Consider the following 25,055-nt stretch of genomic DNA (forward strand, 5'->3'; position numbering starts at 1 on the left):
TTGAGGAGCTTAGATTACTGATTTAAGATTTTTTTTTTCCTTCCTTAATGTATGCTTTTAGTGCTACAAATTTCCCTCTCAGCACAGCTGTAGCTGGGGTGCCACAAAATTTGACGTTTTCTTTTAAAAAAAAAAAATTATTTACTTATTTGGCTGCACTGGGTCTTTTTTTTGTCTGCGTTGGGTCTTTGTTGCTGAGCACGGGCTTTCTCTAGTTGTGGTGAGTGGGGGCTACTCTTTGTTGTGGTGTGCGGGCTTCTCACTGTGGTGGCTTCTTTTGTTGCAGAGCATGGGCTTCAGTAGTTGTGGCACGCGGGCTCAGTAGTTGTGGCACATGGGCTTAGTTGCTCTGCAGCATGTGAGATCTTCCCAGACTAGGGCTCAAACCCATGTCCCTGCATTGGCAGGCAGATTCTTAACCACTGTGCCACCAGGGAAGCCCTGCATTGGGTCTCAGTTGCAGCATGCAAGATCTTCGTTGTGGCATGTGGGATCTTTCATTGCGGCGCCCAGGCTTCTCTCTAGTTGACGTGCATGGGATTAGTTGCCCCGCGGCATGTGGGATCTTAGTTCCCCGACCAGAGATCAAACCCGAGTCCCCTGCATTGGAAGGTAGATTTTTAACCACTAGACCACCAGGGAAGTTCTGACATGTTGTCTTTTCATTTTCATTCAGATCAAGGTATCCTCAGGTCCCCAGATCCCTAGCTGGTCTGCCATCTTCTTTCAACCTTTTTGAGTCTTTACACATAACGTCCAGAGTTCTGTGTTGTACTGAGCAGGAGGAACCAAGAAGGACACATCTACTCTACCTTTCTGAAGGTGCAAGTTCTCTGGGAAGGTTTTTAAGTGAGCAGAGAAGGGCTTCTGCCGAGACCTCCTTCCTCTCCTCCAAAAGCATGGGATGGCCACCCTCAGGTCTGGGCCGTGCAGAAGAGAACCTCTGACTGGAGGACTCTGCCCACTGCTGGGGCAGGGAGCTCTCAGTCCACTGGGGGCACATCAGTGACCAGTTCCTAAGGATGCCACGTGGGTGGGACCCTGAGAGACAGGTGGGAGGGAGGGAGGAAGGGAGGGAGAGAGGAAGGGAGGGAGGGAGGAAGGGAGGGAGGGAGGGAGGGAGGGAGGGAGGGAGGGAGGGAGGAAGGGAGGGAGGGAGGGAGGGAGGGAGGGAGGAAGGGAGGGAGGGAGGAAGGGGTCCGCCCCACTACAGGCCCTGCAGACACCCTGAAGGCCTCTGCAGTGGCTGCACACCCACGTCTCCAGACCCATGGGCCCCCTGCCTCTCTGCTCCTCCTCTGGCCTGGCACCGCCCCTGCTCCTGAGCTGATCACCCTGCCCATGGCTAGCACCGCCCATCTCCATCTCTAGGCTGACATCCCCGAGCCTGGCTTTCAACCGGATGACCCCAGCATCTCATGTTTGTCACTTTCCACATGGAGCCCCTCCTTTCCTGTTCACTCCCGAGCCCACCTGTGCTCTGAGAGAGCGGCCTAGCCACCACACAGCTGCTCACACGGGTGGCCTGGGAGTCTCCATGTCCTCTCATTCCTAACCCATCAGCAAGTCTGGTCAGTTTACCTCCAAGCGACACGTCGAATCTGCCTGTCTCCCTCGTCCCCCACAGCCTCCACCACAGCCCACACCACCCTCGCCTCTGTCCCGATCACCCAAGTGCCCTGGCCCTGCTCCCCTAACACCCTCTCTTCACATGCATTCCCCATGCTTCCCCTCTTCCTCCCGGCCTGGAAGGTCCTTCCTGCCTCTCCCAATGGCTGCCTGTCTTCCGTGGACCTGGTCTCACTGACATCTCCTCAGATGGACACTCCCCAAACAGTCCAGCGAGGTCCATCCTGCCGGAGCCCCTCCTTAAGCACCACTCAGCTCGGCTCTCAAGGTCCTTTACTCATCTGTTCACAGCGGTTGAGAGTGGTCTCTCCCACTAAGTTGCAAACACCATGGGAGGACCTTGGTCACTTTTTATCACCACTGGATCCCCAGGACTTGGTATCCAGAAGGTGCTTAATAAATAGCTGCTGAAGGAACGAACGGATGAAGGAAGTTAGGAACCTGGACACCAGGGAGAAGCTGGCTGAAGGCTGAGGCTGCCCCTCTGTGGCTACGCTGAGAAGTGCAGCCTCCCCGCCGTCCAAAGAGCCCCTGGAGCCCCTCCCCCACTCCCCTCCAGGACAGAGCTCAGGGTCCACCACCGCCCACTAGGTCTCAAGGACCCCTGGTCTTTCCCAAGAAAAACCTGCTCTCTTCTGAACAGGCAGGGAGTGCCCTCCAGCGGGGCTTCCTCCCCAAAGAGGCCGAGGAGCAGGAGGCAGGCTGGCTTTCCCTGCCTGGGAGGAACTGCAGTGGGAGCCCTGGGCCTTCCTTGGAGCCTCGCGGACTGTGGAGAGGAGCTGGGCCCATCAGGGAGACCCCTGGGCTCCCGAAGTTGGAGTCTAAGGCCCTGGGGCTCAGGAAAGGGTGATAGGTAAGGAGGGGAAAGGAGGGGAGGGGAGGAAAGAGGGTCAGGGAGGTAGTAGCTCCTGCCAAGGCCTCGGGGCCGGTGCAGCGGGGCCCGGAGGAGAGCCATCTTCTCCGCTGGGGGAGTCAGGGTGCCCAGTGGTGCTCACAGGCACTGGGACCCGAGGTGCAGCAGGGACCAGCAAGGCCCCCTCTTGCCCTGGGGTCTCATGTCTGGTTTGGGGACCAGGGTCTCAGCACCGCAAGCCCATAAGGTGAGAGAGATACCCCCTTAAAGCATCACTTTTGCACAATGAACGTATTTTTCACATCTTCAAGCTGGAACAAACCAAAGTATTGTGTAGAAAACACATGATTTAAAAAAACAAACAAACATGTAAAATATAACTTCTAAAGTGTTTCTGGCTTCTTGAAGGCCCCGTCCTTGGTGGGGGGTTGGGGGGAGGTCTGAGGCCACTGGGCCCTGCCTCCCGCATCCCTCAGGTTTGACATCTCTGGACTTGTTCCAGCTCATCTCAGCTGTGCTGAGGAAGAGAAGGGGAAGGCTTCTGTCCACATTTGACTGCAGGGTTAAAGCAGCTACCCGGGCCAAGGTGGCGAGACCCAGACGGGGGTGGAATTTTGGGGAAAGAGGTCTCTCCTGAGGCGGCTGGCTCAATCTCAGGAGTCCCCCGCCCCAATCTTAGGGCACAGTCCAAGGAGGGAAGAGGGCTCTGATAATCGGCCGGTCTCCCTGGGCGTGCCTCCCACTCCCTCCACACAGCCCAGGAAGCAATGCAGCCGAAGAAGGGCCCCATGGGAGGGGTTTCCTTACCTCCCTCTTGAGCGGGGCCACGTAGGCCCAGGAGTTGGTGGCAGGGTCGTAGCGCTCCACAGTGGTCAGGTCATTGTGGTAGTCGCGGCCGGCCACCGCGTAGATGTACTTGCCCACGACACACACACACAGGTCGGCGTGCTCCTGCTGCAGCGACTGGATCTGGAACCATCGGTTGTGCCTCGGGTCGTACCTTGTGGGGAGAGAGAACAGCATGTCACCAAGCAGCCCCTCCCCTAGCACCCCCTCCCCCAGCCTGGAGGGTGGGGCTCGGAGCCTCCTGGGTTTCCGCCCACAGCGCCAGGCCCTCCAGGTGTGACCTCACGGTGGTTTCTAGACCCTCCACTGTCCACTCCAAGCTGCCCAATGGCTGTTCCTACAGCCACCTCGATCTCACCTGTCTCACCTCAAAATCCCCATGGCCCTGCTCTCAATCAGGAACGCCCCCAATCATGGCCTCTCGACTGGACGACTGGGCACAACAGCCTCCAGGCCTCCCGCCAGCACTCCCTCAGGCTGGTCGCCAGGCTCCCATCACAGCCCACCTGACCCCCGTCCCCCACTGCCTGTGCATCTCCTGTGTGCAGTTCCCGCCCTCCCCAGCGGGATTCCAGGACAGAGGCCTGCGAAGAGGGGAGGGGAGAGAAGCCCACCTCTGCTGAGCCCAGCACCATCACCAAAGCTCGCTCTCCTGACGTCGGGCCACCTCCATGCCCCTTTCAAGGGGACGCAACTGTCCCTGTCACAGCCCTGCCTTCACCTCACCCCATCAAACTTCGTAAAAGAGTCTAACCCCCATGCGACAGCTTCCTCTATGCCCCCAGCATGGAGCTGCTCCTCCCCCCAGCCCTGCCCTCTCCTGCCTCCAGAGGGCTTCACTTTTCAGCCCGGTCTTCTCAGCCACTCCGGGACAGCCCGCGGCCACCCCACGTTCTCTCCTCACACTGCTAATGCCCGTTGCCACCTCCAGCTGGCTGCTCACTGGTCCCACGTGGACCCCCGGGCTCCCTACATCCCACGCCTCGCTCACCAGCCAAGCCCCTGCTCACACCCAAATCCTCACATGCCTGAGCCCAGCAGCTGAGGCCCTTCAAAGCCCAGACTCAGCCCCTGCCCCATCTCTCCAGGCCCCAGGCCTGGCACCCTGCTGGGCATGAGGCCAGTGTGCTGTTTGAGTGGACACAGGTGACCACAGAGCCTCGAGGGCCAGGGCCCGTGAGCCCGAGGCCCCAAGCCCACTCATCCCCTACCGCGGCCACTCTTCCCCTGGCTCCCTGCCAACCCCGCCCCCAACTCCGGCACCGGCAGCTGAGTGTCGGCCTCTGGAGCCCCCTCACTCCATGCATGGCCCCTGCACACTTACAGCCTCTCTCTGGTAAGTGTTTAATTCTCCACCATAAGACCAGCTCTGAAGCAGACAGTTTTCTTTGGCCTGTGCCAGACGCCCCCATTTCAGCTTTCACCCCCAAAACAAGTTAAGTGCACTCAACAGCCGCTTCTTCCTGCCACAGCCCCTCCCTGCCAGCCGAGAATACAGGAAACGGGCCAAGAGAGAGAGAGGACAGGCACCTGGGCCACGCAGACCCAGGTCTGGGCATATCTGGCCATCAGTTTTACTGTCCCGACGTTCACTCAGCTCCACACCCATGGGGTTATGCTGCCTGCCTAGAAAATCTACCATGAGGGATCACGAGGGTCAAGTCACGTGACAAGGGTTCCTTAAAGGACCGTGGTCCATGTCTGTCTTCCCAGACCTGGTGGCGCACCTGGCTCAGGGCAGATCACACACTGTCCGCTCAGGGAAGGGAAGGAGGGGCGAGGTCACCAGTGGTGGAATCACTCAACAAACATCACTGCCCCCAACGTGGACCAGCCATGGCTCTTGGCGCTGGCACCCAGGGCCCCCCTTTCCACTGTAGGTTGGGAAACAGGCCAAAGGGAGCAGAGTAGCCAAGTCTCCACATAAGGACAGGTGCCGGGGAGGAGAAGTGACAGAAGGAGACAGCAGGGCCAGGAGGGCGCCTGAGAATGAGTGACCGGGCCCTGCCAGGTGGACGTCCAGCTGGGACAGGCAGCCCAGGGCAGGAAGGCGCCTACCACAGCCTTCCTGTGCACAAGGCTTGTTCACATTTCACATGCGTCTCTTCTGCCCCATTTTCACCAGGGAGACGAGTCCCTCCAGATGCTTCCTCTGGCCTCCTGCCCTCACAGCACCCTGGGCTGGGTTCATCTGGATTTGCGTTGTCAGTTAAGGAAACACACACACAAACACATACATACAGACACCACATCAATAATTCAGACATAACCACAGTTTTGCTGATTTCTTATCTCTCCACCATGTTCTGTATCCCACATTTTCCTCTTTATTGGTTTAATTTTCCACTTTGTCAGAATAAGTCCTCAAGTAATATTTTTTTCCTAATAGAAATAAACTAAACCATTGCATATAAGGATTCAAATCCTTCAGTCACTTTAATGCTGACTCTGGACCATCCTACTGCAAACTCACAGGCGAAACCTAGGGTTGGCATGAGAATGTTCTGAGGCCTTATTAAACTTAGTGATTGCTCTCACGTGTTTCCATGACTTAAGCCTTCCCATGATTATTGATGAAGTCCATTACAGTTAGGAACATTTTTTGAAACATACTCTAAAATATTAATAGTCATGAAAATGCCTAAGGACAAAAACATGTTATCACTCTATGTAGGGTCGGGGCATGTGGCAACATGGACTGGCCACCACCGGGTAGGGGTGCAGAGCTGCAGCTGTGGGAAGGTGCCCTAGTCACGTGGGCAACACAGATGCAATCAAGGAAAGAAAAGAGAAGTGTCATAGCTCGGAGGCAACGTGCTCCGAGAGAGCTACCTTTTCACACGCTACAACCTGTTAAGTCCCTAACTCCTCAAAACGCAAATGCTAATTTACTGCAAAATCTTGTTTTCTTATATTCTGACAGCCTGTAGATTCTAAGGGCGGTGAACTGAGAGGAAAGGGCAGAGAACCAGACTCTTAACTCAAATTAAGATCCACCTAGCAGTGTGAAGAGTCCACCAGGAGATGAATGAAACTTTCACTCCATAGAGATGAGACCCCGGGTCTCCCCACAGCTCACCAGCCGCTCCGCACCGCAGCCTGCCCGGCAGGTCTCCCTGACCCCGCCTCCAACAGTGACCCAACCTCCGAGTGGAGTCTGAGGCTGTGGTTGTCAATCACGGAGGCTGACACCAGCACCTTCCAGAGTTCTGGTGGGTCTCACAGCACATGTTCACAAAAGGGAAACAGACCGGGTTTGAGAGACAGAGGTCAGCAGCTCATGACAGGACTCTAGAGTGTCTGCTTTGAAGATCTGGCCTTGGCCCTCCAGCTGGAAGTGGCAGCCCTTCGAGGCCTGGCAGGAGGGAGGCCTGAACATGGGACTGCCACCACCCCCACGCCCCCCGAGTACGCGTCAGGTCAGGGAGACGATGAAGGCATGGTTTCCTCCCTTCTGAACTGGGCCCCCTCCCGTTTGACCACAAAGAGCTGCCAAGCTCTGGGTCTCACCAGTGTGACAAAAGTGATCACTTCCTGGGGTGGGGAGAGCAGAGGAGGTCGACGGATGGGGGTCTCCTCCTGGCTTGGGGTCCCCAGGCTCCCATCCAAGGGGCACGGCCAGGCCTGACCCCACCCCCAAGACGGAGCAGGAACAGGAACGCAGTTGGCTTCAGCTCACTGCTGCCACAGCTGGCAACCCCTTTCTCTCTGCAGTGCCATCTTTCAGCTTGTGGGGGGCAGAAACTTCCCCCAGGCACCAGACCTTAAGATCAAACCAAAGTACAGGGGAGGGGGCCCTAGAAACCTCCTGGAAGTGGAGGCCGTGGAGATTTGCCCCACTTTCCTTGCTCTGACCAATGAAATGGATTTATGGGATCCCAGCCTCGCAGACTGAAAGAAACCATGGCCTCCCGAGGCCTTACACCCAGCACATGGCTGATGACAGGGCCTAGGGGCTGGGGGGTGGGGGGAATTTGGTCTGAGGTTCAGCACTGCCTGTGGGCCTTCCCTGCCCCCCAGGCTGAGGACTGTGCACTCAGGGGAGCAGGGCGACAGAAGCCACCCTCCACCAGGAGCCTGTGCGGTTACGAGAGCAGAGCTAAGTGGATAGGTGAGGGGAAGCTGGGACCAGGGGTGTGAGAGCAGAGAGAGGCAAGGTGGCCATGCTCCCAGGCCTGGTCCCCTCCTCCCTGCCACAACACCCCATCCCAGCCCCTCACCCACAAGATGGTGGGGTGTGCTGAGGGGCGAGGGGGTTTCTGAGGAGGGGGGACAAGAGCGGGAGGAGGGATCACGGGCCCCCTTCCTCATCTCACCGCCGTCCATGTTCTTCCCATCAACCTGCGCCCACAGAACGGGCGCAGACCTGTTCAAGAGGATGACTGCGTTGGCCAGTGGCACGTGCCTGGCAGAAGCCACCCTCTGGGCAGCCGCCCGGCCGAGGGCCCCTACCTCCAGCAGCGGGACTCAGCGCGGAAGCCCTGGACATTGTTGTCCCCTCCAATCAGGTACACGAAGTTGCTGAGCACGGCGATGCCCTGGTTGGACATGCGGGGCGCCAGGGAGGCGGTGAAGTGCTTCCACTCCCCCAGCAGCGGGTTCAGGTACTTGGCCTGGTCGCTGAGGACAGTGGACGGCGTGGAGTGGATGCCCCCGAAGCCCACGACGCACTGGAAGTCCGAGCGCAGCTCGGTTTGTGGGCCCTGCAGGCTGGGCTGCAGGCTCTCGTTCCGGTGGTACATGAGGGCTTCAGCCACTGTGTCCCTCAGGGGGCTGGGGTCCAGCTTGTCGTGCAGCCGCTGCAGGACCTCGGCTTCCATGAGGGGGAAGCGCACGGTCTCCAGGAGCTTGGGTGGCTCATGCAGCGGGAGCCGGTCAGCCTGCACCTGCTCCGGAGGGTAGTGGTAGAGCAGGGCACCCTCATACACCTCCGTCTCGCAGGACACCTCCAGGCGGTTGCTGCTCAGGAGGGCATAGACCTTCTCCAGGGGCAGCTGGCGGTACTTGTCAGTCCGCGAGAAGGCCACGAAGTTCTTGAGGATGTAGGCGTCCAGCTGCTCGGTCAGGTGGCTCAGGTCAAAGAGCTCGGCCAGCCGGTAGACGTCAAGGATGTTGTCCTCATCCACCCAGGGCGTGAGGAAGTCACAGCAGAAGTGGATGATCTCGGGGATCTGTGAACAGAACACATACATTCAAGCCCAGGCAAAGCGTCTGGGTGCGGGACCTAGCGCGGAGGTGCGGGTGGGGCTCACAGGCTCCGCCGGCCCCACTCCCCGCCACACTGGACACGCCCGGGGCTCACAGCATTTCGGGGCTTAAGTCTGGGCTTGGAGGTGGTCTCTAAGCCTCAGCCTCCTCGTCTGTAAAACAGGGATGACGTGGCGAGGAACCACCTGACACACGCCAGCTCCCTTTGGATCAAAAGCACGGGATCTCCAGAGAAGTGCAAGCAGCAGGACAGCCACCACACTGTGGGGCAAGGACACCCTGCGATTAGGTAACCAAAGGACCCAGGAGGCAAGGCAAGGGCCCGGAAAGGCTGCTCAGGGGCTGCTAAGTTCTGCAGGAAAACTGGATTTCAGAATTTCTCAAAATGGGAATACCTCTCATATCCAGCACCATCAACAAATTCATTACATGAAAACTAATTCTGCTGGAATTTGAAGCTTATTAATAAATGTTTAAAGTCTTTTTATTTTTTCTGGTTCTAGACATTTGGTGCTTGCCAGGTGACATGCTGAAGGCTGAATGGAAACCTGCAAAGTGCCAGGCGTGTGTCTCCCCCACCAGGAACGTCCCCATCGTGCTGCTTCCTTAGGTCCTGAGGGTCTTCACTCGACCATCCATTTCCTCCCGAGCAGGTGCTTCTGCTTGGCCTCTTCTGCCTAAAATATTACTTCTGACCTCTCAGAGGCCAGGAGCTGAGCACCAGGTTCTGGGTGGAAGGTGAGGGCTGACAGCCCTGAGTGGGCCTGAGGAGCAGCTCCTGAGAACCAGGGACTGTCTTGCCCTCCCTGGCAAGGTCAAGGTCCCTCATCCTTGTCTCAGCGCAGGGACCTCTGGCAGGGAATCTCACCAAGGAATCGCCCGGCCTGCCCCATGCAGGAGGCCCACGAGAGGCCCAGAGAAGGGAACTCATTTGCTCGGGGTGACCCAGTGGATACAGTCTCACCGACACTCAGATCCACGTCCCTGGGGATACCACGAAGGGCACAGCACATGGGAGACAGGCCACCAACAGCCACTGGCTACATGAACAAACATGACCTGGTGGGCCTGTGGACTCGGAACTGTTACACCAAGTAAAACTTGCTTTAAAAACAACATTGCGGGGCTTCCCTGGTGGCTCTATGGTTAAGAATCCGCCTGCTGCGGCTTCCCTGGGGGCGCAGTGGTTGAGAGTCTGCCTGCTGATGCAGGGGACACATTTTCGTGCCCCAGTCCGGGAAGATCCCATGTGCCGCGGAGCGGCTGGGCCCGTGAGCCATGGCCGCTAAGCCTGCGCGTCCGGAGCCTGTGCTCTGCAACGCGAGAGGCCACAACAGTGAGAGGCCTGCGTACCGCCAAAAAAGAAGAAAAAAAAGAATCCGCCTGCCAATGCAGCGGACATGGATTCAAGCCCTGGATGCCGTGGAGCAACTAAGTCCATGAGCCACAACTACTGAGCCTGCGCTCTAGAGCTCAGGAGCCACAACTATTGAGCCCACGGGCCACAACTACTGAAGCTCGTGTGCCTAGAGCCCGTGCTCCGCAACAAGGGAAGCCACCGCAGTGAGAAGCCTGCACACTGCAACAAAGAGTAGCCTCCACTCGCCACAACTAGAGAAAGCCCGCGCGCAGCAAGGAAGACCTAATGCAGCCAAAAATAAATAAATTTATAACAAACAAACAAACTGGGCTTCCCTGGTGGCGCAGTGGTTGAGAGTCCGCCTGCCGATTCAGGGGACACGGGTTCGTGGCCCGGTCCGGGAAGATTCCACATGCCACGGAGCGGTTGGGCCCATGAGCCATGGCTGCTGAGCCTGCGCGTCTGGAGCCTGTGCTCCGCAACAGGAGAGGCCACAACAGTAAGAGGCCCGCGTACCACAAAACAAAAACAAAAACAAACAACAACACTGCATAGAAGCCCGGTATGTTAAAAATAAAACAAAACCAAGCCGGGCTGCCCCAAGCACCAGCCATGGCTCTGCCTTGAGGTCTGAGGGGAGGCAGCAGGTCTCTGAGCCAGCGACGGATGCAGCAGAAGGCAGAGCCCAGCTGGGAGGAAGAAACGGAGAGAAGGAGGCCGGGACAGAGGCGAGGGCAGGGAAACAGAGAACACGGTCACGTTCACAAGGATGACTCGTCCAGACATGGACCCAGAGGACGAAGGTGGACATAGAGGAGAGCCTGGCGCTAGCAGAGTGGCTGTGGGATACACGGTGCAGGGAGCAAGGCAGTGTGCGGTGTGCTGGGGAGGGGGGGTGACGCCGACAGCGAGCACAGGGGGAGAGGTTCTGGGGGCGGCTGGCTACTGGAGGTGTGGTCCCCAGAGCAGCAATGAGGGGACAGGACATGGGGACAGAGGAGCTCTCTGAGTAAAAGAAGGAACTTCTGCATGAAGGCCGCCCTGGCTCAGCTCCACCTGCCCACCCGCCACTGAGAGTAAAGGCACAGGGCTATTAGGGCCCCGCCATGTGGGGAGCCTCCAGACACCCCCAAACAGGCTGCTTTTCCTACTGCCCCAGACGTGCTCTGACCTCATAAAAGGTCAGGATAAGGAACTCGGCCTAAGACTTCATTCCAGTTTCAGGACACGAGGGAAAAGCTGTCTTCTGAGCCAAACGAGGAGCCTGCCGACACTCTCGAGAGCAAAGGGCTCACCGCCCACCCTCACACCACTGCCTGGCGGGCACCCGGGACCCGTCTGGGCCTGGCTCTGCCTGCCTCAGACCAGGAGCCTCACCTGAAGCTGGCAGGCGGCGACCAGCGTCTCCTGGACGTTGCTCAGGCTGAGTTCCAGCTCGGACGTGTAAATGAAATGCAGGATTTGGCACATGGCATTGTAGGACACGCCGTGGATCAGGACTTCTTCCTGCTCCATCTCCTTCAGCCCCCCAGCAAACATGCCTCTGCAAAGGGAAGAAAGGAGATGGCAGGGTTACACCCATTAGGACGCCAGGCCGCAGAGGAGGGGCACCCAGAAGCGCCCACAGCTCCTGACCAAGCTTGGCAGCTGTTCTGGAAATATCCATCTAATGTGCCCCAGCAGCTGCACGTGAGCCTCTGCGGGCAGGACCATGTCCAGCGTGCTTTCTGCTGCATCCACCCGTGCAATTCCTGGGCCACAGCCGCAGCCCAGGGCACGCGGTGAAAGGATAAATGAATGGGAAACAAATAGTAAACGTCCTCCGCTCAGCAGCTCCGTACCCAGCAGCCACTAAACACCAGGAACCGTGCACAGAGCCAATGCGACAACAGTGAAGTGAAGTGGCAGGATCCCTATGTGCATGGAGTTAATGCCAGAGGACAGACACGAAGACACAGGGCACTTCCGGTGGTGGAATCACTGTCAAGGACCACAACAGGGCATCTGACCGAGGAGTGCCCAGGGCGGGAGAAGAGTGGCTGGAGAGCGATGGCAGAAGGGCCCACGATGAGGAAGTGGAGGTGGCAGGCACCCAGGGCCCAGGGCCAGGAAGAGCTTGCAGGCAGGCAGGCAGGGCGAGGAAGAAGAGGCAGGAGGTGAGCCTGGGCCAGGTCCTGCTACCCCCGGGGCAGGGTAGGGTCTGGACCAAAACCAAGGCAAATGAGGTGCTCTCGGCGAGTCATACACAGGCCTGAGCAGAGGAACTTCAGATCTTGGGCTCCTTGGCCAGAGTGGAGAGGCTGGAGCAGAGGCAGGGAGGCTCCTGCAGGGCTGGGGAGGCCACACGGCTGGGGAGCTGGAGTAGAGACCACCCTGGGGCCGAGAGGAGAGAACAAGCGATGGAGGGAACCCAGGAGAGCACAGGAGGAACCCAGGCTGGGCAGGAAGACACCTGGCGGGACCGGAGTAAGAGAGGGCAGTGGGAGTTCCATTGTGGCTCCAACACTGTGGGTGCCCCAGGGCATCTCAGCAGGGGTGTCAGTTAGGTGTTTGGAGGGAGGAGGCTGGCAGTCAGGGGAGGAATCTGGGCTGAAATATGACAGCAACACGGAGGTGACAGAGTGGCTATTGTCACATTTTATATCACACACACACACACACACACACACACACACACACACTCACACATACTCTCCCTCCCCCTCCCTCTCTCTCTCAAGACCTAAATTACACGAAAGGGTGCTCTGGTCACCAGCCCCCCTCCAAGGGTGGCACTATCCCCAGAGGCAGTGGCCGCGCCTTAATCCCCACCTGGTTTCGACTTCACAGGACACCTTGGAAACAGCCCCGATCATCCGTACACACAGCGCTGCCCCTCTCTGTAAAGGTGATCACAACTGATTTAACCGTTCCTGCCGGGGTCCACCTGGGTTACTTCTAATCTCCTGTTATTTCTCCCAGTGGATGGTTTTGCGCCCACGAGCTGTTGCTCATGTGAACGCCAGGATTAATTTCAGGAAAGCAACTGCTGGGTCAAAGAGTTTCATACACACGCACTTGGATGGCACTGCCCACGGCCTGTCAGGTAGCGCCACCAGTGTGCGGGGAGCCTGTCCCCCACATCCTCAGAACCAGAGGAAGATGCTGCTCCAACTGCCAGGAGGCAAGGGAGAAATCTTGTAAACAATGGCACAGAGGCTCTCTTCACAGGTTTAACAGCTGTTTTTATATTCTTTTCCAAACAGTCCAGATGCTTTGCCCATTTTCTGTTAGACTCTGTCTTACCAATTTAAAGAAACTGGAACCTCTGTGCATCGGTGATGGGCATGTAAATTAGCGCAGCTGCTGTGGAACAGTATGGGGTTCCTCAAAAAATGAAAAACAGAATTACAGAATGTGATCCAGGGAATTCTCTGGTGGCGCAGTGGTTAAGAATCCGCCTGCCAATGCAGGGAACACGGGTTTGAGCCCTGGTCTGGGAAGATCCCACATGCCACGGAGCAACTAAGCCCATGAGCCACAGCTACTGAGTCTGCGCTCTAAAGCCCGCGTGCCACAACTACTGAAGCCCGCGCGTCTAGAGCCCATGCTCTGCAGCAAGGGAAGCCACAGCAATGAGAAGCCCGCACACCGCCACAAAGAGGAGCCCTCACTCACCGCAACTAGAGAAAGCCTGCAAGCAGCAACAACGACCCAGTGCAGCCAAAAACAAACAAATAAATAAATAAATATTTTTTAAAAAAGAACATTACTGATCTGTACACTTAAAAATGGTTAAGATGGTAAATTCTACAGGGTTTTTTTTTTTTTTTTTTAAAGGATGTTCACCAAGTTCCCAGCAGACGGGCACAGATAGCACAGACCACAAAGAGAACCCGGGCCACCTCTACTGCCAGGATGTCATAACCAGATGTCACAAGGTGCCAGTGAGCTGCCTCGGATATGAGGTGGGGAGAACATTTCCTGTGCCAGCTTGTACCAGCCCCCAACCCCTCTTCCAAACCTTTGAGGTCAAGTGTGTTTCAGAATTCAGAACGTTTCACCTGGAGAAACCCTTATCTGTGCCACATATGATGTCACGCTACCCCCCATAGGGTCTAAATCAAATCCAAACACCTCAATATTTCCAAACCAAAATGTACAAAGACCCATGCTAAGTAGGACACATATAAAAGTACCCTCATATCAGTTCAGGGTGGGTTTCGTGGTTTAATGAATTTCTGCCAAACTTAGACTTTTAAAAAGCTGGCAATGTAGGAGAATCCAACTTCTGCCTCCCCCCTCAAAGATCAACGACTGGACAGATCGGACAGCTATCCACAAACAAAAGAGCTCCGGGAGGGACTTCCCTGGTGGTCCAGTGGGTGAGACTCCACGCTCCCAATGCAGGGAGCCCGGGTTCGAGCCCTGGTTAGGGAACTAGATCCCACGTGTGTCAACTAAGATCCCGCCTGCCACAACTAAGATCCAGCACAGCATGCATGCATGCATGCATGCGTAAATAAATAAATAAATAAATATTTTAACAAAACAAAACAAAAACAGAAAAACCAGCTCCGGGAGACTTCCAGAGGACACTTGACAAGTTTTAGCAACATATTAGAAAACAAAACAACTTTGAGTATCAGAGCTTTGAGGTTTGAGTATTATGAACTAGGATTTGCAAGGGAAAATAGTGTGGATGATAAGGAACGTTTATAAATGGTTACCATGGGGGTGAGGTGGGAGGGCAGGGATAAAGTGGTGCTTTCCACGATTTCCAATTCCAGCAGCGTTTCAGCTGTGGCAGTGGATGCTGGATGTGACCACATGCCTGCTGACCTGTCTGTGGATGGCCACACGCCAGGTCGCCTCAGGCTGATTAGGGCCTCGCACTGGAAGAGAGGTTTCCTAACACGGAACCAACTGTCCTTCCACGAACAAGGCCCAGCAGGCGGGCGTCTACTGCTCCACATGCCCAGGTCTCACGGAGCATTTCACACACTCTGATTCATAAGGAACTACAGCTTTCCGTGTGTTGGCTGGACACCGCTCAGCACCTGGCAGACACCCCACAGGGCGTCCCCTACAGGGCCCAGCCATGGGCCCACTGCCCTCCAAAGCCCTTCCTTCCACCCCTGCCCACATCAGATATCTTCAGCAGCCTCACTGGGAAAAACCCTTTATCATTTCAACCTGAGTCAGTAACTGAAATGAATAATAAGGAAATAAACCCACTAAAGCTTGGGAATCATCATTGCATATGCACATACCAGAGATGAGTCTGGGTTCTCCCTGGTCCCAGTGGGAGGGGGTGTCATCCTGCACAGTGACTGGGCCTGAGAGGGGAACACCTCCCAGGACAGACCCGCTGGAAGTGGCTGCCAAAGGGCCAGGAATCGCTCCTGGAGGATGTGGGGAGACACAGAGTGTTTCCACCAAGAAGGGAGAGGTGGCACCAGTAACTGTCCTTTAGGAAGAGGACCATGACTGTGACAGTGAAAGGATGGCCTGCGTGGGGAGAGAAGCTCCACCTGAAGGGCTTCGACGGTGTGTCCAGGAGGCCCTAAGCCAGGAGGACTCCAGTGCTTGAACTTCTGGGCCCTAAGGCCTCCCACAACTCTGCCCTGCCCACTGCCCTGTCTTCTCAAAGCTTGTAAAAGCTGAATCCTGATGAACTGAAGGGACACTGTTGTCCCTGGACATGTTTGCTCTAAGGCACCACTAACCACTAGGTCACCCTCTCCATAAACTCCTTCTGGAGAACAGGAAGCACTTAACCATAAAGAAATATTTTGCTCATTAGTTCCTAAAGTTAAAAGATAAGAACTACAAATGAGCCTTGAAGACAAAAGAACCAAACAGAATGGGAGACAGAATAGAGGGTCTCAGGTCTCAAGTGGGATGGTGGCACCAGCTCTGCCCAATGTGCTCAGGGCTGGGCTGGCGTCACGTAGGAGGTCATGAAAAACTCAGGGGACAGAAAACCCACAGGGAGGGTGGGAGGCCGAGGCCCAAGGGATGAGGAGGTGAGAGCAAGAGGTGGATGGCCAGGTGAGGGTGCGAACGGAGTGACTCCACATCACGTAGCTGGTGTGGACGACATGCATACGGTACTGACCACCTGCCTCGGCCCCCACAGAGGTCCCTGGGCCCGTATGGGCTTCCTGACGGTTTTACAAGAACACTGGGTGGGGCTGAAAAGTCTAAGGCATAAAGCATCATAACGTCTTTTAAAAAAGGCGTGTGTTACAAAGGCAGTGAAAGCAAATGCGGCAAAATGGTAACAACTGGTGTCCAGGTGTTTGTGATACTATTCTTTTCAATGTTTCCATAGGTTTGAAATTTTTTTAAATGAGATGATGGGTAGCCAGAGTAAAGTAGAAAGAAAATCTGTTTCACACCAAGATACTGTACTTATAGTAGAAAATTCATTCTAGAAAATACAATATTATAAGTAAAGCCAAGCATACCGCCTTTAAAAGAAAAAAAAAGGGAGCACATGCCCCAGAGATGGGGCAGCTGAGAGAAAAACAGACCCCGAGCCCCCTACGCCTGCACAGCGAGAAGCGGGAGAAGCCCGGGGTGCCAAGGCGTCCACCTGGTGCAGCCAGCATCCCTGCTACCTTACTATGCAGACTCACCTGAAGTAATCGCAGGACGCAGCCAGCAGGATGCGATGGGCCTCGATGTGCCTCCCTTCCACCACCAGGACCACGTCAAAGAGGATGCCGCTGTTCCGCAGAGCCAGCAGCCCCCGGAGCAGCGCCTGAGAGTGCTGTGCGCTCCGGTAGGTGTTGCTGACACAGTGCGGGTGGGAGGGCTGTGCCGGCAACTTGCAGAGCTGGGCGAACTCCTGCTCCTCCGCCATCCTGACCACCGCTCCCAACCTCAGCACCGCGGCTGTCAGCTGCCAAGACACAGGGGCGAGGAATGAGCCGGGGAGGCAGCGCAGCTTGTGCAGGGCTGGCCAGCTTTTCGGGTCCCTCCCTCCTGCTCACCTGTGCTTTCCCCGTGGTCTCAAACCTCTAATTCCCTCTCCCCTCCCACTGCTGTCCAAACTTGGTGCCTTCTTTCTCCTGACCTGTGTCTCTTCATTGCCAAGATTCTCCTTTCCATTTATCTGCTTCAGCATCACCATGAAACAAAAGGGTTCTAGAGACAGACCAACCCAGGCAGGAAACCCAGCCCCACGGTGGACTCAGTGTGGTGAACCTGAGTGTCAAGCCCCTCAGCTGAGAAAAGGGGACTACAAGCACCCAGCCCCTCAGGGCATTCTCAAATTTCCTAAAGGATGAAAACAAAGCAGGAGCACAGAGGAGGTTCTCAAGGGCTCTTCCTCTCTTCTATTGGGAAAGAACACTGGTCCCCCCCCCCCCCGCAACAGGAATGGATGAATAAAAAAGACAACAGGCCTAGATGGTGGTACAGGGGAGGGTTCCAGGCCCTACCTTCTTTTACCGAGATTTTGAGCCAAGCACTGTAACTTCAAGTAAATTTGGTACATTCAAGATTGTCTGCATTGTCTTTTAAATTCAAGCTTAACTTCTAATAATTGAGTCAATATGTTCAAAAAAATGCAAACTGATTTGAACAGGAGCCTCAGAAACCCCATGAGTAAAACCAGCTACTGCAAACACATTTTGACCAAGCACTCCAAGCCAACCACAAGTGACTGGGGGCAGCCAGTCCTACACCGACCTGTGGGGTTGAGCTGTGAACTCTCCAGGCCACAGCACTGCCAGCCAGCGGACCACTTGCCACATCTCCCTTCCCCACCTCACTTTCCTCCACTATCCCCTCCCCAAATGTGCTTCTTTTTCAATCCCCTACTGGACCCTGGAAAGAAAAAAGGAAAAATAGACTCTACTATAAAACAGAAAGGTATACTGTATTATGAAACTTAAATTTCCCTCCCACTTATGCCCCCTAACCAGATCCTCTCCCAGAGGAAGCTATTCAACTTTCCTGTCACCCTTCCAGGTAGCACCTATGCATTTGCAGGCAGAGCTGTAGAACAAAATTTCCCCCTTTTTATTAGCTTTTACACATGATAACCTCGTGTCCCACCCACAGTCCATTGTATGTATAACCGTATTTTATTTAACCAATACTTTTCAGAGAGACATTTGGGTTTCCTTCAATTGTTTGCTGTTGCCAACAGTTTTGCACTGAAAGTCACTGAGATCTGCCATATATATAGCAGTTAAATGAGGAACATTTACTAGATATAGAACTGCTAGATCATCTTAATTTGAATGTGCAGTTGACATTTCAATAGATATTGCCAAATTGCCTTCCGTAGAGGTTGTACCAATTTATTCTCCACCAGCAAAGTATGAGAACCGGATTGCAACCACTGTCTAGCACACCAATAGCGTTGTTTTTTTTTTTTTTATCTTTGCTGACTTAGATGAAAAACACCATTTCACAGTGCAACTTCGTTTTGCTAATTCATAAAATTTCAAAGAATAAAATATTAAGTGGAATGCTGCACATCTTTTGCGATTCCCTTCCCATGCCTGTTTTTCTGAAATAAAATATGTTCTTGCGGGCTCACTCTCTGGCACCCTCGACCTCCTATTCATTTTACCCAGGTTCCTCTATGATGAAGCCCTTCCCTAGATTAACTACCCTCGGCCCCATAACGTCCCCGATTCTAGTCACGGCAAGCAAGGCCCTGCGTTCAGTGCTTTTCAGTTCAGAGCTTTGGAGGGAGCAGGAAGGAGGTTTTATGTCCCAAGTAGATACAAACTGAAGGACGTAAAATGAATTTTCATGAATTCATGGATGACAGAGTCGGAAGCATCTCTGAACAATGTTCAACTCAACACAATTTACTGAGTAGGCACCCTCAGTCCTCTGCAGGGCCCCAGCGTCTGCCCTCCACGAAGCCCAGTCCCTGGCAGCACGAAGCAAGGTCTGCAACAAAGGGAAAGGGGGTCCCACTTCCCAGGGGACGGCCCGCGTCGGGTGCGGATGGGATGCGTTCTGGACCATCGCGGCGCGGAGGCCGGAGCGGGGTAGGGACGCGCCCGGGCGGAAAGCGCTGGGCTCGGAGCCGGGGTGGGAGTGGGCAGACCAGCGGCCGGCGCTCCGGGCCGAGGCGTCGCACTGACAGCGCGGCCGCCGGGGCTGTCGGGGGCCGTCCAGGTCCATCCGTGCAGCAAGCGGGAGCCGAACCTGGGCCGGCTGAGGGGCCGAGGCTGGCATGCCGGGGTCCAAGGTCGCGCCAGGGGGACTACGCCCGACCGGCCGCCTGTTGCAGGGCCGCCGGCGCAGCGCAGGGGCCGCGGCTCCGAAGGACGCGCGCGGACCCGCGGGGGCGACAGGCCCACCCGAGGCCCAGACGCCGGCGTCCCCGCGGCCCCTCAGCTCCGAACCCGCCGCGCTCGGGGGTCCCGCCCGCCGCCCCCGCCACGTCAGGCCGCCGGCTCGCCTCAGGCCGCCGCCCCCACCCCGGCCCCGTCCGCGCCCGGCCCGCGCCCCCGCCCGCGTCCTCACGCGCTCGCGCCCCGCGCGCCCGGCCCGAGCCCGGCCCCGGCCCCGCGCCGAGATCCCCGCCGGCCCGCGCTTGCAGCTCACCTGGCGCCGCCGCACGCTGAGGCCGCACTCGTGGAGGCGGGGCGGGGCGCGCGAGGCGGGGCCTCGGGCGTCACGTGGCCTCACTGCGCAGGCGCCGGACGAACGCGGGCGGAGGCGAGGCGGGGCGGAGAGGAGGGCGTGGCTCTGGCAGGGGCGGGGCAGAGGGCGTGGGCCCGGCGGAGGTGGGGGCGGAGCGGAGGGCGGGGCCCGGGCGGAGGCTAGACTCCCTGGAGGCCGAGTCTCCGCTCGCTTCCCGACCCCGGCGCCGGGCGCGGCAGAACGCAAAAAGAATGAGGACGGGAAGGAGGACGTGAAGGAATGCGTTCTGGCGAGGGTGGGGCACTGTAAATCCATTTCCTCTTTCCTCCCCTCGGTCCCTTCCTCGGGGTCCCCTGAATCGCCCGCCCCCTGCTGGATGCTGGCAGGGACATAAAACGCCGCCAGTGTGAACAGGTGTTTTCCTGTTTATCGAGGTTGTGGAGTAAATCCGCTCCCCAGCCCGCAGCCGGGTCCCACCACTACAACCGGCGGCTCTTGCGTTCATTTTTCTCCGCCTCACCCCCAGAGGACCCCATCCTCCGAGGCTCATGGGTGATGGCCGCCTCCGGAGGGTGGGGAGCTGTGGAGGAGCATGTGGCTGGGGATGGCTCGAGGTTAAAAAAACGGTGAGCGAACGTGGAAGAGGGAGAAAGTAAGTGAAAGAGAAGCACTGTCCTGGCTGAGCGTAGACAGCTGCGTGTGGCTCCAAAGAGGACTCGGAGACAGGGCCAGCCGAGGAGCGGAGGTTCCCAATGGGAGAGGGCTTCCAGGAGGGCTTACGGAGGTGATAACCCTCCAGCTGTGTAACAGATGACTTTTGGGGAGCGGGAAAGCATTCCAGGAAGGGGACAGTGTTAGCAGAGGAATGGAGGACAGATGCAGCCAAGCGAGTTGTTGGCAGGCTGCCAGGAGTTTCTGAGCCTGAAGGAAAGTTAGAGACCAGACCCGAACCTCCAGAGATGGATGTGGCCCTGAAGGCAGCCTTCAGCCTTCAGCCTGGGCGGCAGATGCCAGCACCTGTTGCAGAGACTAGACTGGAGGGGGCATCAGGGAAGCTGTGGCCTCAGGTGGACAGGGAGTGAGGTCAAAGGACAGTGCTAGCTGGAAACTTGGGGAGGGAGGCAGGTTCCCTAGTACTGGGGAGTGATGGGTGAAGAGGGGTGAGCCCAAGACATGGCGGTGGACAGTGGGGCTATCCTTGTCACAAGGAGCCTGGAGCAGGAGCAGGTTTAGGGAAAGACAAGACCCACCATGGCCCCAGGACAGTAAGGAGGCTGCAGATGTCCAGCTGAGGGCCTTTCTGGGGGAGTCATGCACTTCTGGAGGTGATACAGCGAGTCAGAACAGGTGTGGGGAAAAGGAGGGTGGGCTGAGTGCAGAGCACAGTGGTGTTCTGGGGCACCCAAAGGGGACAGGGGAGGAGTCATCTCAAAGGCCCAATGGGGCCAGGGGTAGGGGAGGCCTTTCCTCGGGGTGGCAGAAGCCAGCCTGCAGTGACTGAGGTGTGAAAGGAGGTGAGGACAGGAAGACAGGCTTCAGAGGCCCAACCTCTTAGAGGACAGATGGGACGACAGTGTGAGGGGAGAGACTGAAGGAGGACACCTCTAGGGTAGGAGAGAGGAGCTGGCAGGTGGGGAGCATGAGGATGAGTGAGGGGAGGAGGTCAGGAGCAAGGGGAGCCACTGGCCAGGACTCAGGGGAGAGGACATGCCCCAGTTTTCTCTAAGCTGGAGGGACCATCATCTCAAAATCCACCTGGATCAAGTCTGTGGTTCCCCTACAGTAACGTTCACAAGGAGAGGAGTGGCAAGGTGGGGGAGGCCTCAGAAGTGGGGTGTCCTGCCAGGGATGTGTTTGCTTCCTAGCAAATCCTCCATTCCCTGAGGGTACAAGCTTTATCTGCTTCTTCATGTCTGTATTCCTGCACTGCACAGAGAACAGGGCTGGCCTGGTGCTCAGTAGGTGCTAAGTAAATACAAGTTGAGGGAATTGGAGTAGAGAGAAATCAGAAGCAGAGAGACTGGTTAAAGGGCTGATATAGGGACTTCCCTGGTGGCACAGTGGTTGAGAATCCGCCTGCCAATGCAGGGGACACGGGTTCAGTCCCTGGTCCAGGAAGATCCCACATGCCACAGAGCAACTAAGACCGTGCGCCACAACAACTGAGCCTGTGCTCTAGAGCCGGTGAGCCACAACTACTGAAGCCCGCACGCCTAGAGCCCGTGCTCCGCAACAAGAGAAGCCACCCCAGTGAGAAGCCCACCCACCGCAACAAAGAGTAGCCCCCACTCACCGCTACTTGAGATAGCCCAGGCACAGAAATGAAGACCCAATGCAGCCAAAAATAAATAAATAAATAATAAATTTATTTTTAAAAAAAAATTGAAAAAAAAAGAGTAGCCCCGCTCACTGCAACTAGAGAAAGCCTGGGTGCAGCAACAAAGACCCAACACAGCCAAAAATAAATTAATTAATTAATTTTAAAAAAAGTGGAACACTGTTGTTTAAAATAAATAAATAAATTTATTTTTAAAAATAAAAGGACTGGTATAGATAAAGGAAGATTTGAAGTCTCAACACAACAGAAACATCTTAAAGGAAAGACCAATGCATTTGCCTGCACAACAGTTTGATCACAGCCATCCTAAACAAACAAAAAACAATTGAGGAAATTGGCAGCAAGTGGCAAATGGTATATAAAAAGTTCATACAGGGAACTCCCTGGTGGTCCAGTGGTTAGGACTTGGTGCTTTCACTGCCAGGGCCAGGGTTCAGTCCCTGGTTGTGGAACTAAGATCCTACAAGCTGCGTGGTGCAGCCAAAAAATAAAAGTTTTTTTTCATACAAAACAATAAACGATATTGATTCCATTAATTAAATGGAAATGAACATGAACAGTTAACACTCAAAACAGGACAAAAACAGGGACTTCCCTGGTGGTCCAGTGGTTAAGATTCGACACTTCCAATTCGGGGGTCACGGGCTCAGTTCCTGGTTGGGCAACTAAGATCCCACATGCTGTGTGGCACTGCCAAAAAAATAAAAATAAAAGGAGGGACAAATACATAACTTAATACCTGAGAGAATCATGAGTATCAGTGAAAGTAAAAAAATGCAAATGACAACATATATCAATGAATGTATTTGCAACATAACCTACAAAAGATTATTATTCAAAATGTATAAGGGATTTTTTTTTAATAAAAAACTTTAAAAAATCAATAATTAGAAAGGCAACCAACCAGAAAAATGGTAAAGGATCTTTACTGCAAACTCACAGAAGAGGAAGTCCCAGAGGGTGTAAACAAAGGAAGTAGAGTTCAATCACATTAATACTCAGGAAATGCAAATGCTACACCACATTTTCCTACACTGTTAAAGAAAATATTATTCTGACTTTTGTTAAAACCGTAAGAAAGACTATTCAGGAAGACTATTGCAATCAGGGGTTGTCAGTAGGGGAGAGCTCAGGCTCAGCTCTGGATACAGCAAAGATAGCTGGGGATGTAAAGCAAAGGAGCAGGCTGAGGGGGTCGTTGGATGTAAACTTACTAACATGAGGGACTTCCCTGGCGGTCCAGTGGTTAAGACTCCACGCTTCCACTGCAGGGGGCACAGGTTCGATCCGTGGTCCGGGAACTAAGATCCCGCATGCCGTGTGGTGGGGAGCCCCCCAAAAATTATTAACTTGAGACATCAAGGGTGGGGGATTCTTACTACACTGGCCCAATGGGGTTATCCAGAGTGGGGGACGAGGAACTTGATCAGATTTCAGGGGTGGGGGGGATTCTCCCTGAACTGATTGGGCAGAATGGTTTGCCTAGGCTGGGCTAGGCAGGCCAAGAACGGGACAGGTGCCACAGCGGAGGCCTAGTCAAGAGCACTCAAAGGAGCTGACTAAAGTTTGCTCAAGGAGAGTCTTTGTCAACATCAACATGGCGAAATATAAAGTAGGGGGAGATGAAGCAGCAGTTGGTGAGGGTGGGAAAGTACATACATTGCTGATGGAAATGTAAGTTAGAACAGCCAATTTGGAGCTTAGTAGTGGTTTAAAAACATGCCTGCAGGGCTTCCCTGGTGGCGCAGTGGTTGAGAGTCCGCCTGCCGATGCAGGGGACATGGGTTCGTGCCCCGGTCCGGGAAGATCCCACATGCCGCGGAGCGGCTGGGCCCATGAGCCATGGCCGCTGAGCCTGCGTGTCCGGAGCCTGTGCTCCACAACGGGAGAAGCCACAACAGTGAGAGGCCCGCGTACCTCAAAAAAAAAAAAAAAAAAAAAGATGCGTGCAAAATCTTTGACTCTCCTCCCTCCAAAAGGTAAAACCCAATCTTCCTTCCTCCCCTTGAATGCGGGCTGGACTTAGTGACTGGTTCTAAGGGACAGAATGAGACAGAAGGAAACGTGTGTGACTATAAAAGGCATTGCACCTGTGTCTTGCTCTGTCTGCGGGCCATGAGCCACCATGTCATGAAGACACTCAAGCAGCCCTGAGGAGAGGCCTGCATGGACCCGAGACCTCTGTCAAAATCAGCACCACCTTGCCAGCTAGGAGCAAGCTGCCTTGGGAGCAGATCCTCCACCACAGCCAGGCCATCAGAGGACTGTGGTCCTTGGAAGGAGTCCAACATCTGCCTGGAACCTCAAGAGAGACTGAGCCAGCACCCGGCTCAACCTCTCCTGAATTCCCCAGAGAAAGGGTGGAAGATAATGAATGTTTATTATTGTTGTTTTTAGCTACTTGGCTGTGGTGTAATTTCTTATGCAGCCGCACTAGATAACTGATACCTAGAACAATTGGTAGTAGCTATTAACATTTAAATAAATGTACAGTGGCTCTCTGCAAGCCAACAATGCCACTTCTGGGTATCTACATTGGAGAAATACTCCAGATGGAAGTGAGACAGCGTAGTGGAGGATACCCACTGTGGCATATCTTCAATTGTGAAAAAGCAGAACCAAAGTGGATGTGAGACAGTAGGGAAGGGGGCAGGGCACAACCTTTAAAAGAATGACACAGCCATCGAGGATATAAACTGGTTAGAACCAACTAGGTCCAAAACAGTGAAAAGTGTGTCTTCCAGTGAACCTTGAGCCTCATTATATGCTCAATATAATACATTAGCTAACTGATACAGCCACCAGGGCCAGGACAGCTCCCAGGCCGACCATAAAAGGCCAAAAAGTGGGCAGTGGTCTAATTCCTGGAAATCCCCGCCCCTTCCCCCAAAGAATTGAAATAATCCTCCTGCTTAGCCTTTGAAATTACGCAGCCCTAAAAACTAACCACTCCCACAGCCCGGAGCCACTCTCACTTTCTGAGAGGGACGCATTCTGTCTATGGAATGTATACCTCTCTAAATAAACTCGCTTTCACTTTACTGTGGCTCACTCCTGAATTCTTTCCTTCACGAAGCCAAGCATCCTCACTTGGCGGCCAGTCCCAGGGACTTGCTCGATTCCTGGGACATGACCATCCTCTCACACCCCCTTCTCCTGCAACATCTGTCCATAAATAAACCGGGCTGCATTGGTCCTGTGGGATGACCTGCAGCAGG

The 25,055-nt window shown here is 55.1% G+C and overlaps 1 protein-coding gene across 5 annotated transcripts in view; it reads right to left on the bottom strand.

Annotated features, from left to right (window-relative positions):
- KLHL22 (kelch like family member 22) overlaps positions 1 to 19,534 on the bottom strand; it is a 26,630-nt gene extending 7,096 nt beyond the window's left edge. Inside the window, exons 1-5 of one of the 5 annotated variants that reach the window (XM_030836359.2) lie at positions 19,461 to 19,534; positions 16,520 to 16,785; positions 11,274 to 11,439; positions 7,781 to 8,499; positions 3,290 to 3,482 (exon numbers count right to left, since the gene is read on the bottom strand). In XM_030836359.2, coding sequence (XP_030692219.1) covers positions 3,290 to 3,482; positions 7,781 to 8,499; positions 11,274 to 11,439; positions 16,520 to 16,746 — 1,305 coding nt within the window. In that variant the 5' untranslated portion in view covers positions 16,747 to 16,785; positions 19,461 to 19,534. Of the gene's footprint in view, positions 1 to 3,289; positions 3,483 to 7,780; positions 8,500 to 11,273; positions 11,440 to 16,519; positions 16,786 to 16,876; positions 17,249 to 18,727; positions 19,233 to 19,379; positions 19,402 to 19,460 lie in introns of those variants that run through there. The other 4 variants (XM_060283168.1, XM_030836358.3, XM_030836354.2 and 1 more) reach the window with 4 other exon arrangements.
- Between the last annotated feature and the right edge of the window lie 5,521 nt (positions 19,535 to 25,055).

The sequence above is a fragment of the Globicephala melas genome, chromosome 13 (genome assembly GCF_963455315.2).
Source record: "Globicephala melas chromosome 13, mGloMel1.2, whole genome shotgun sequence".
Classification (NCBI taxonomy): domain Eukaryota; kingdom Metazoa; phylum Chordata; class Mammalia; order Artiodactyla; family Delphinidae; genus Globicephala; species Globicephala melas.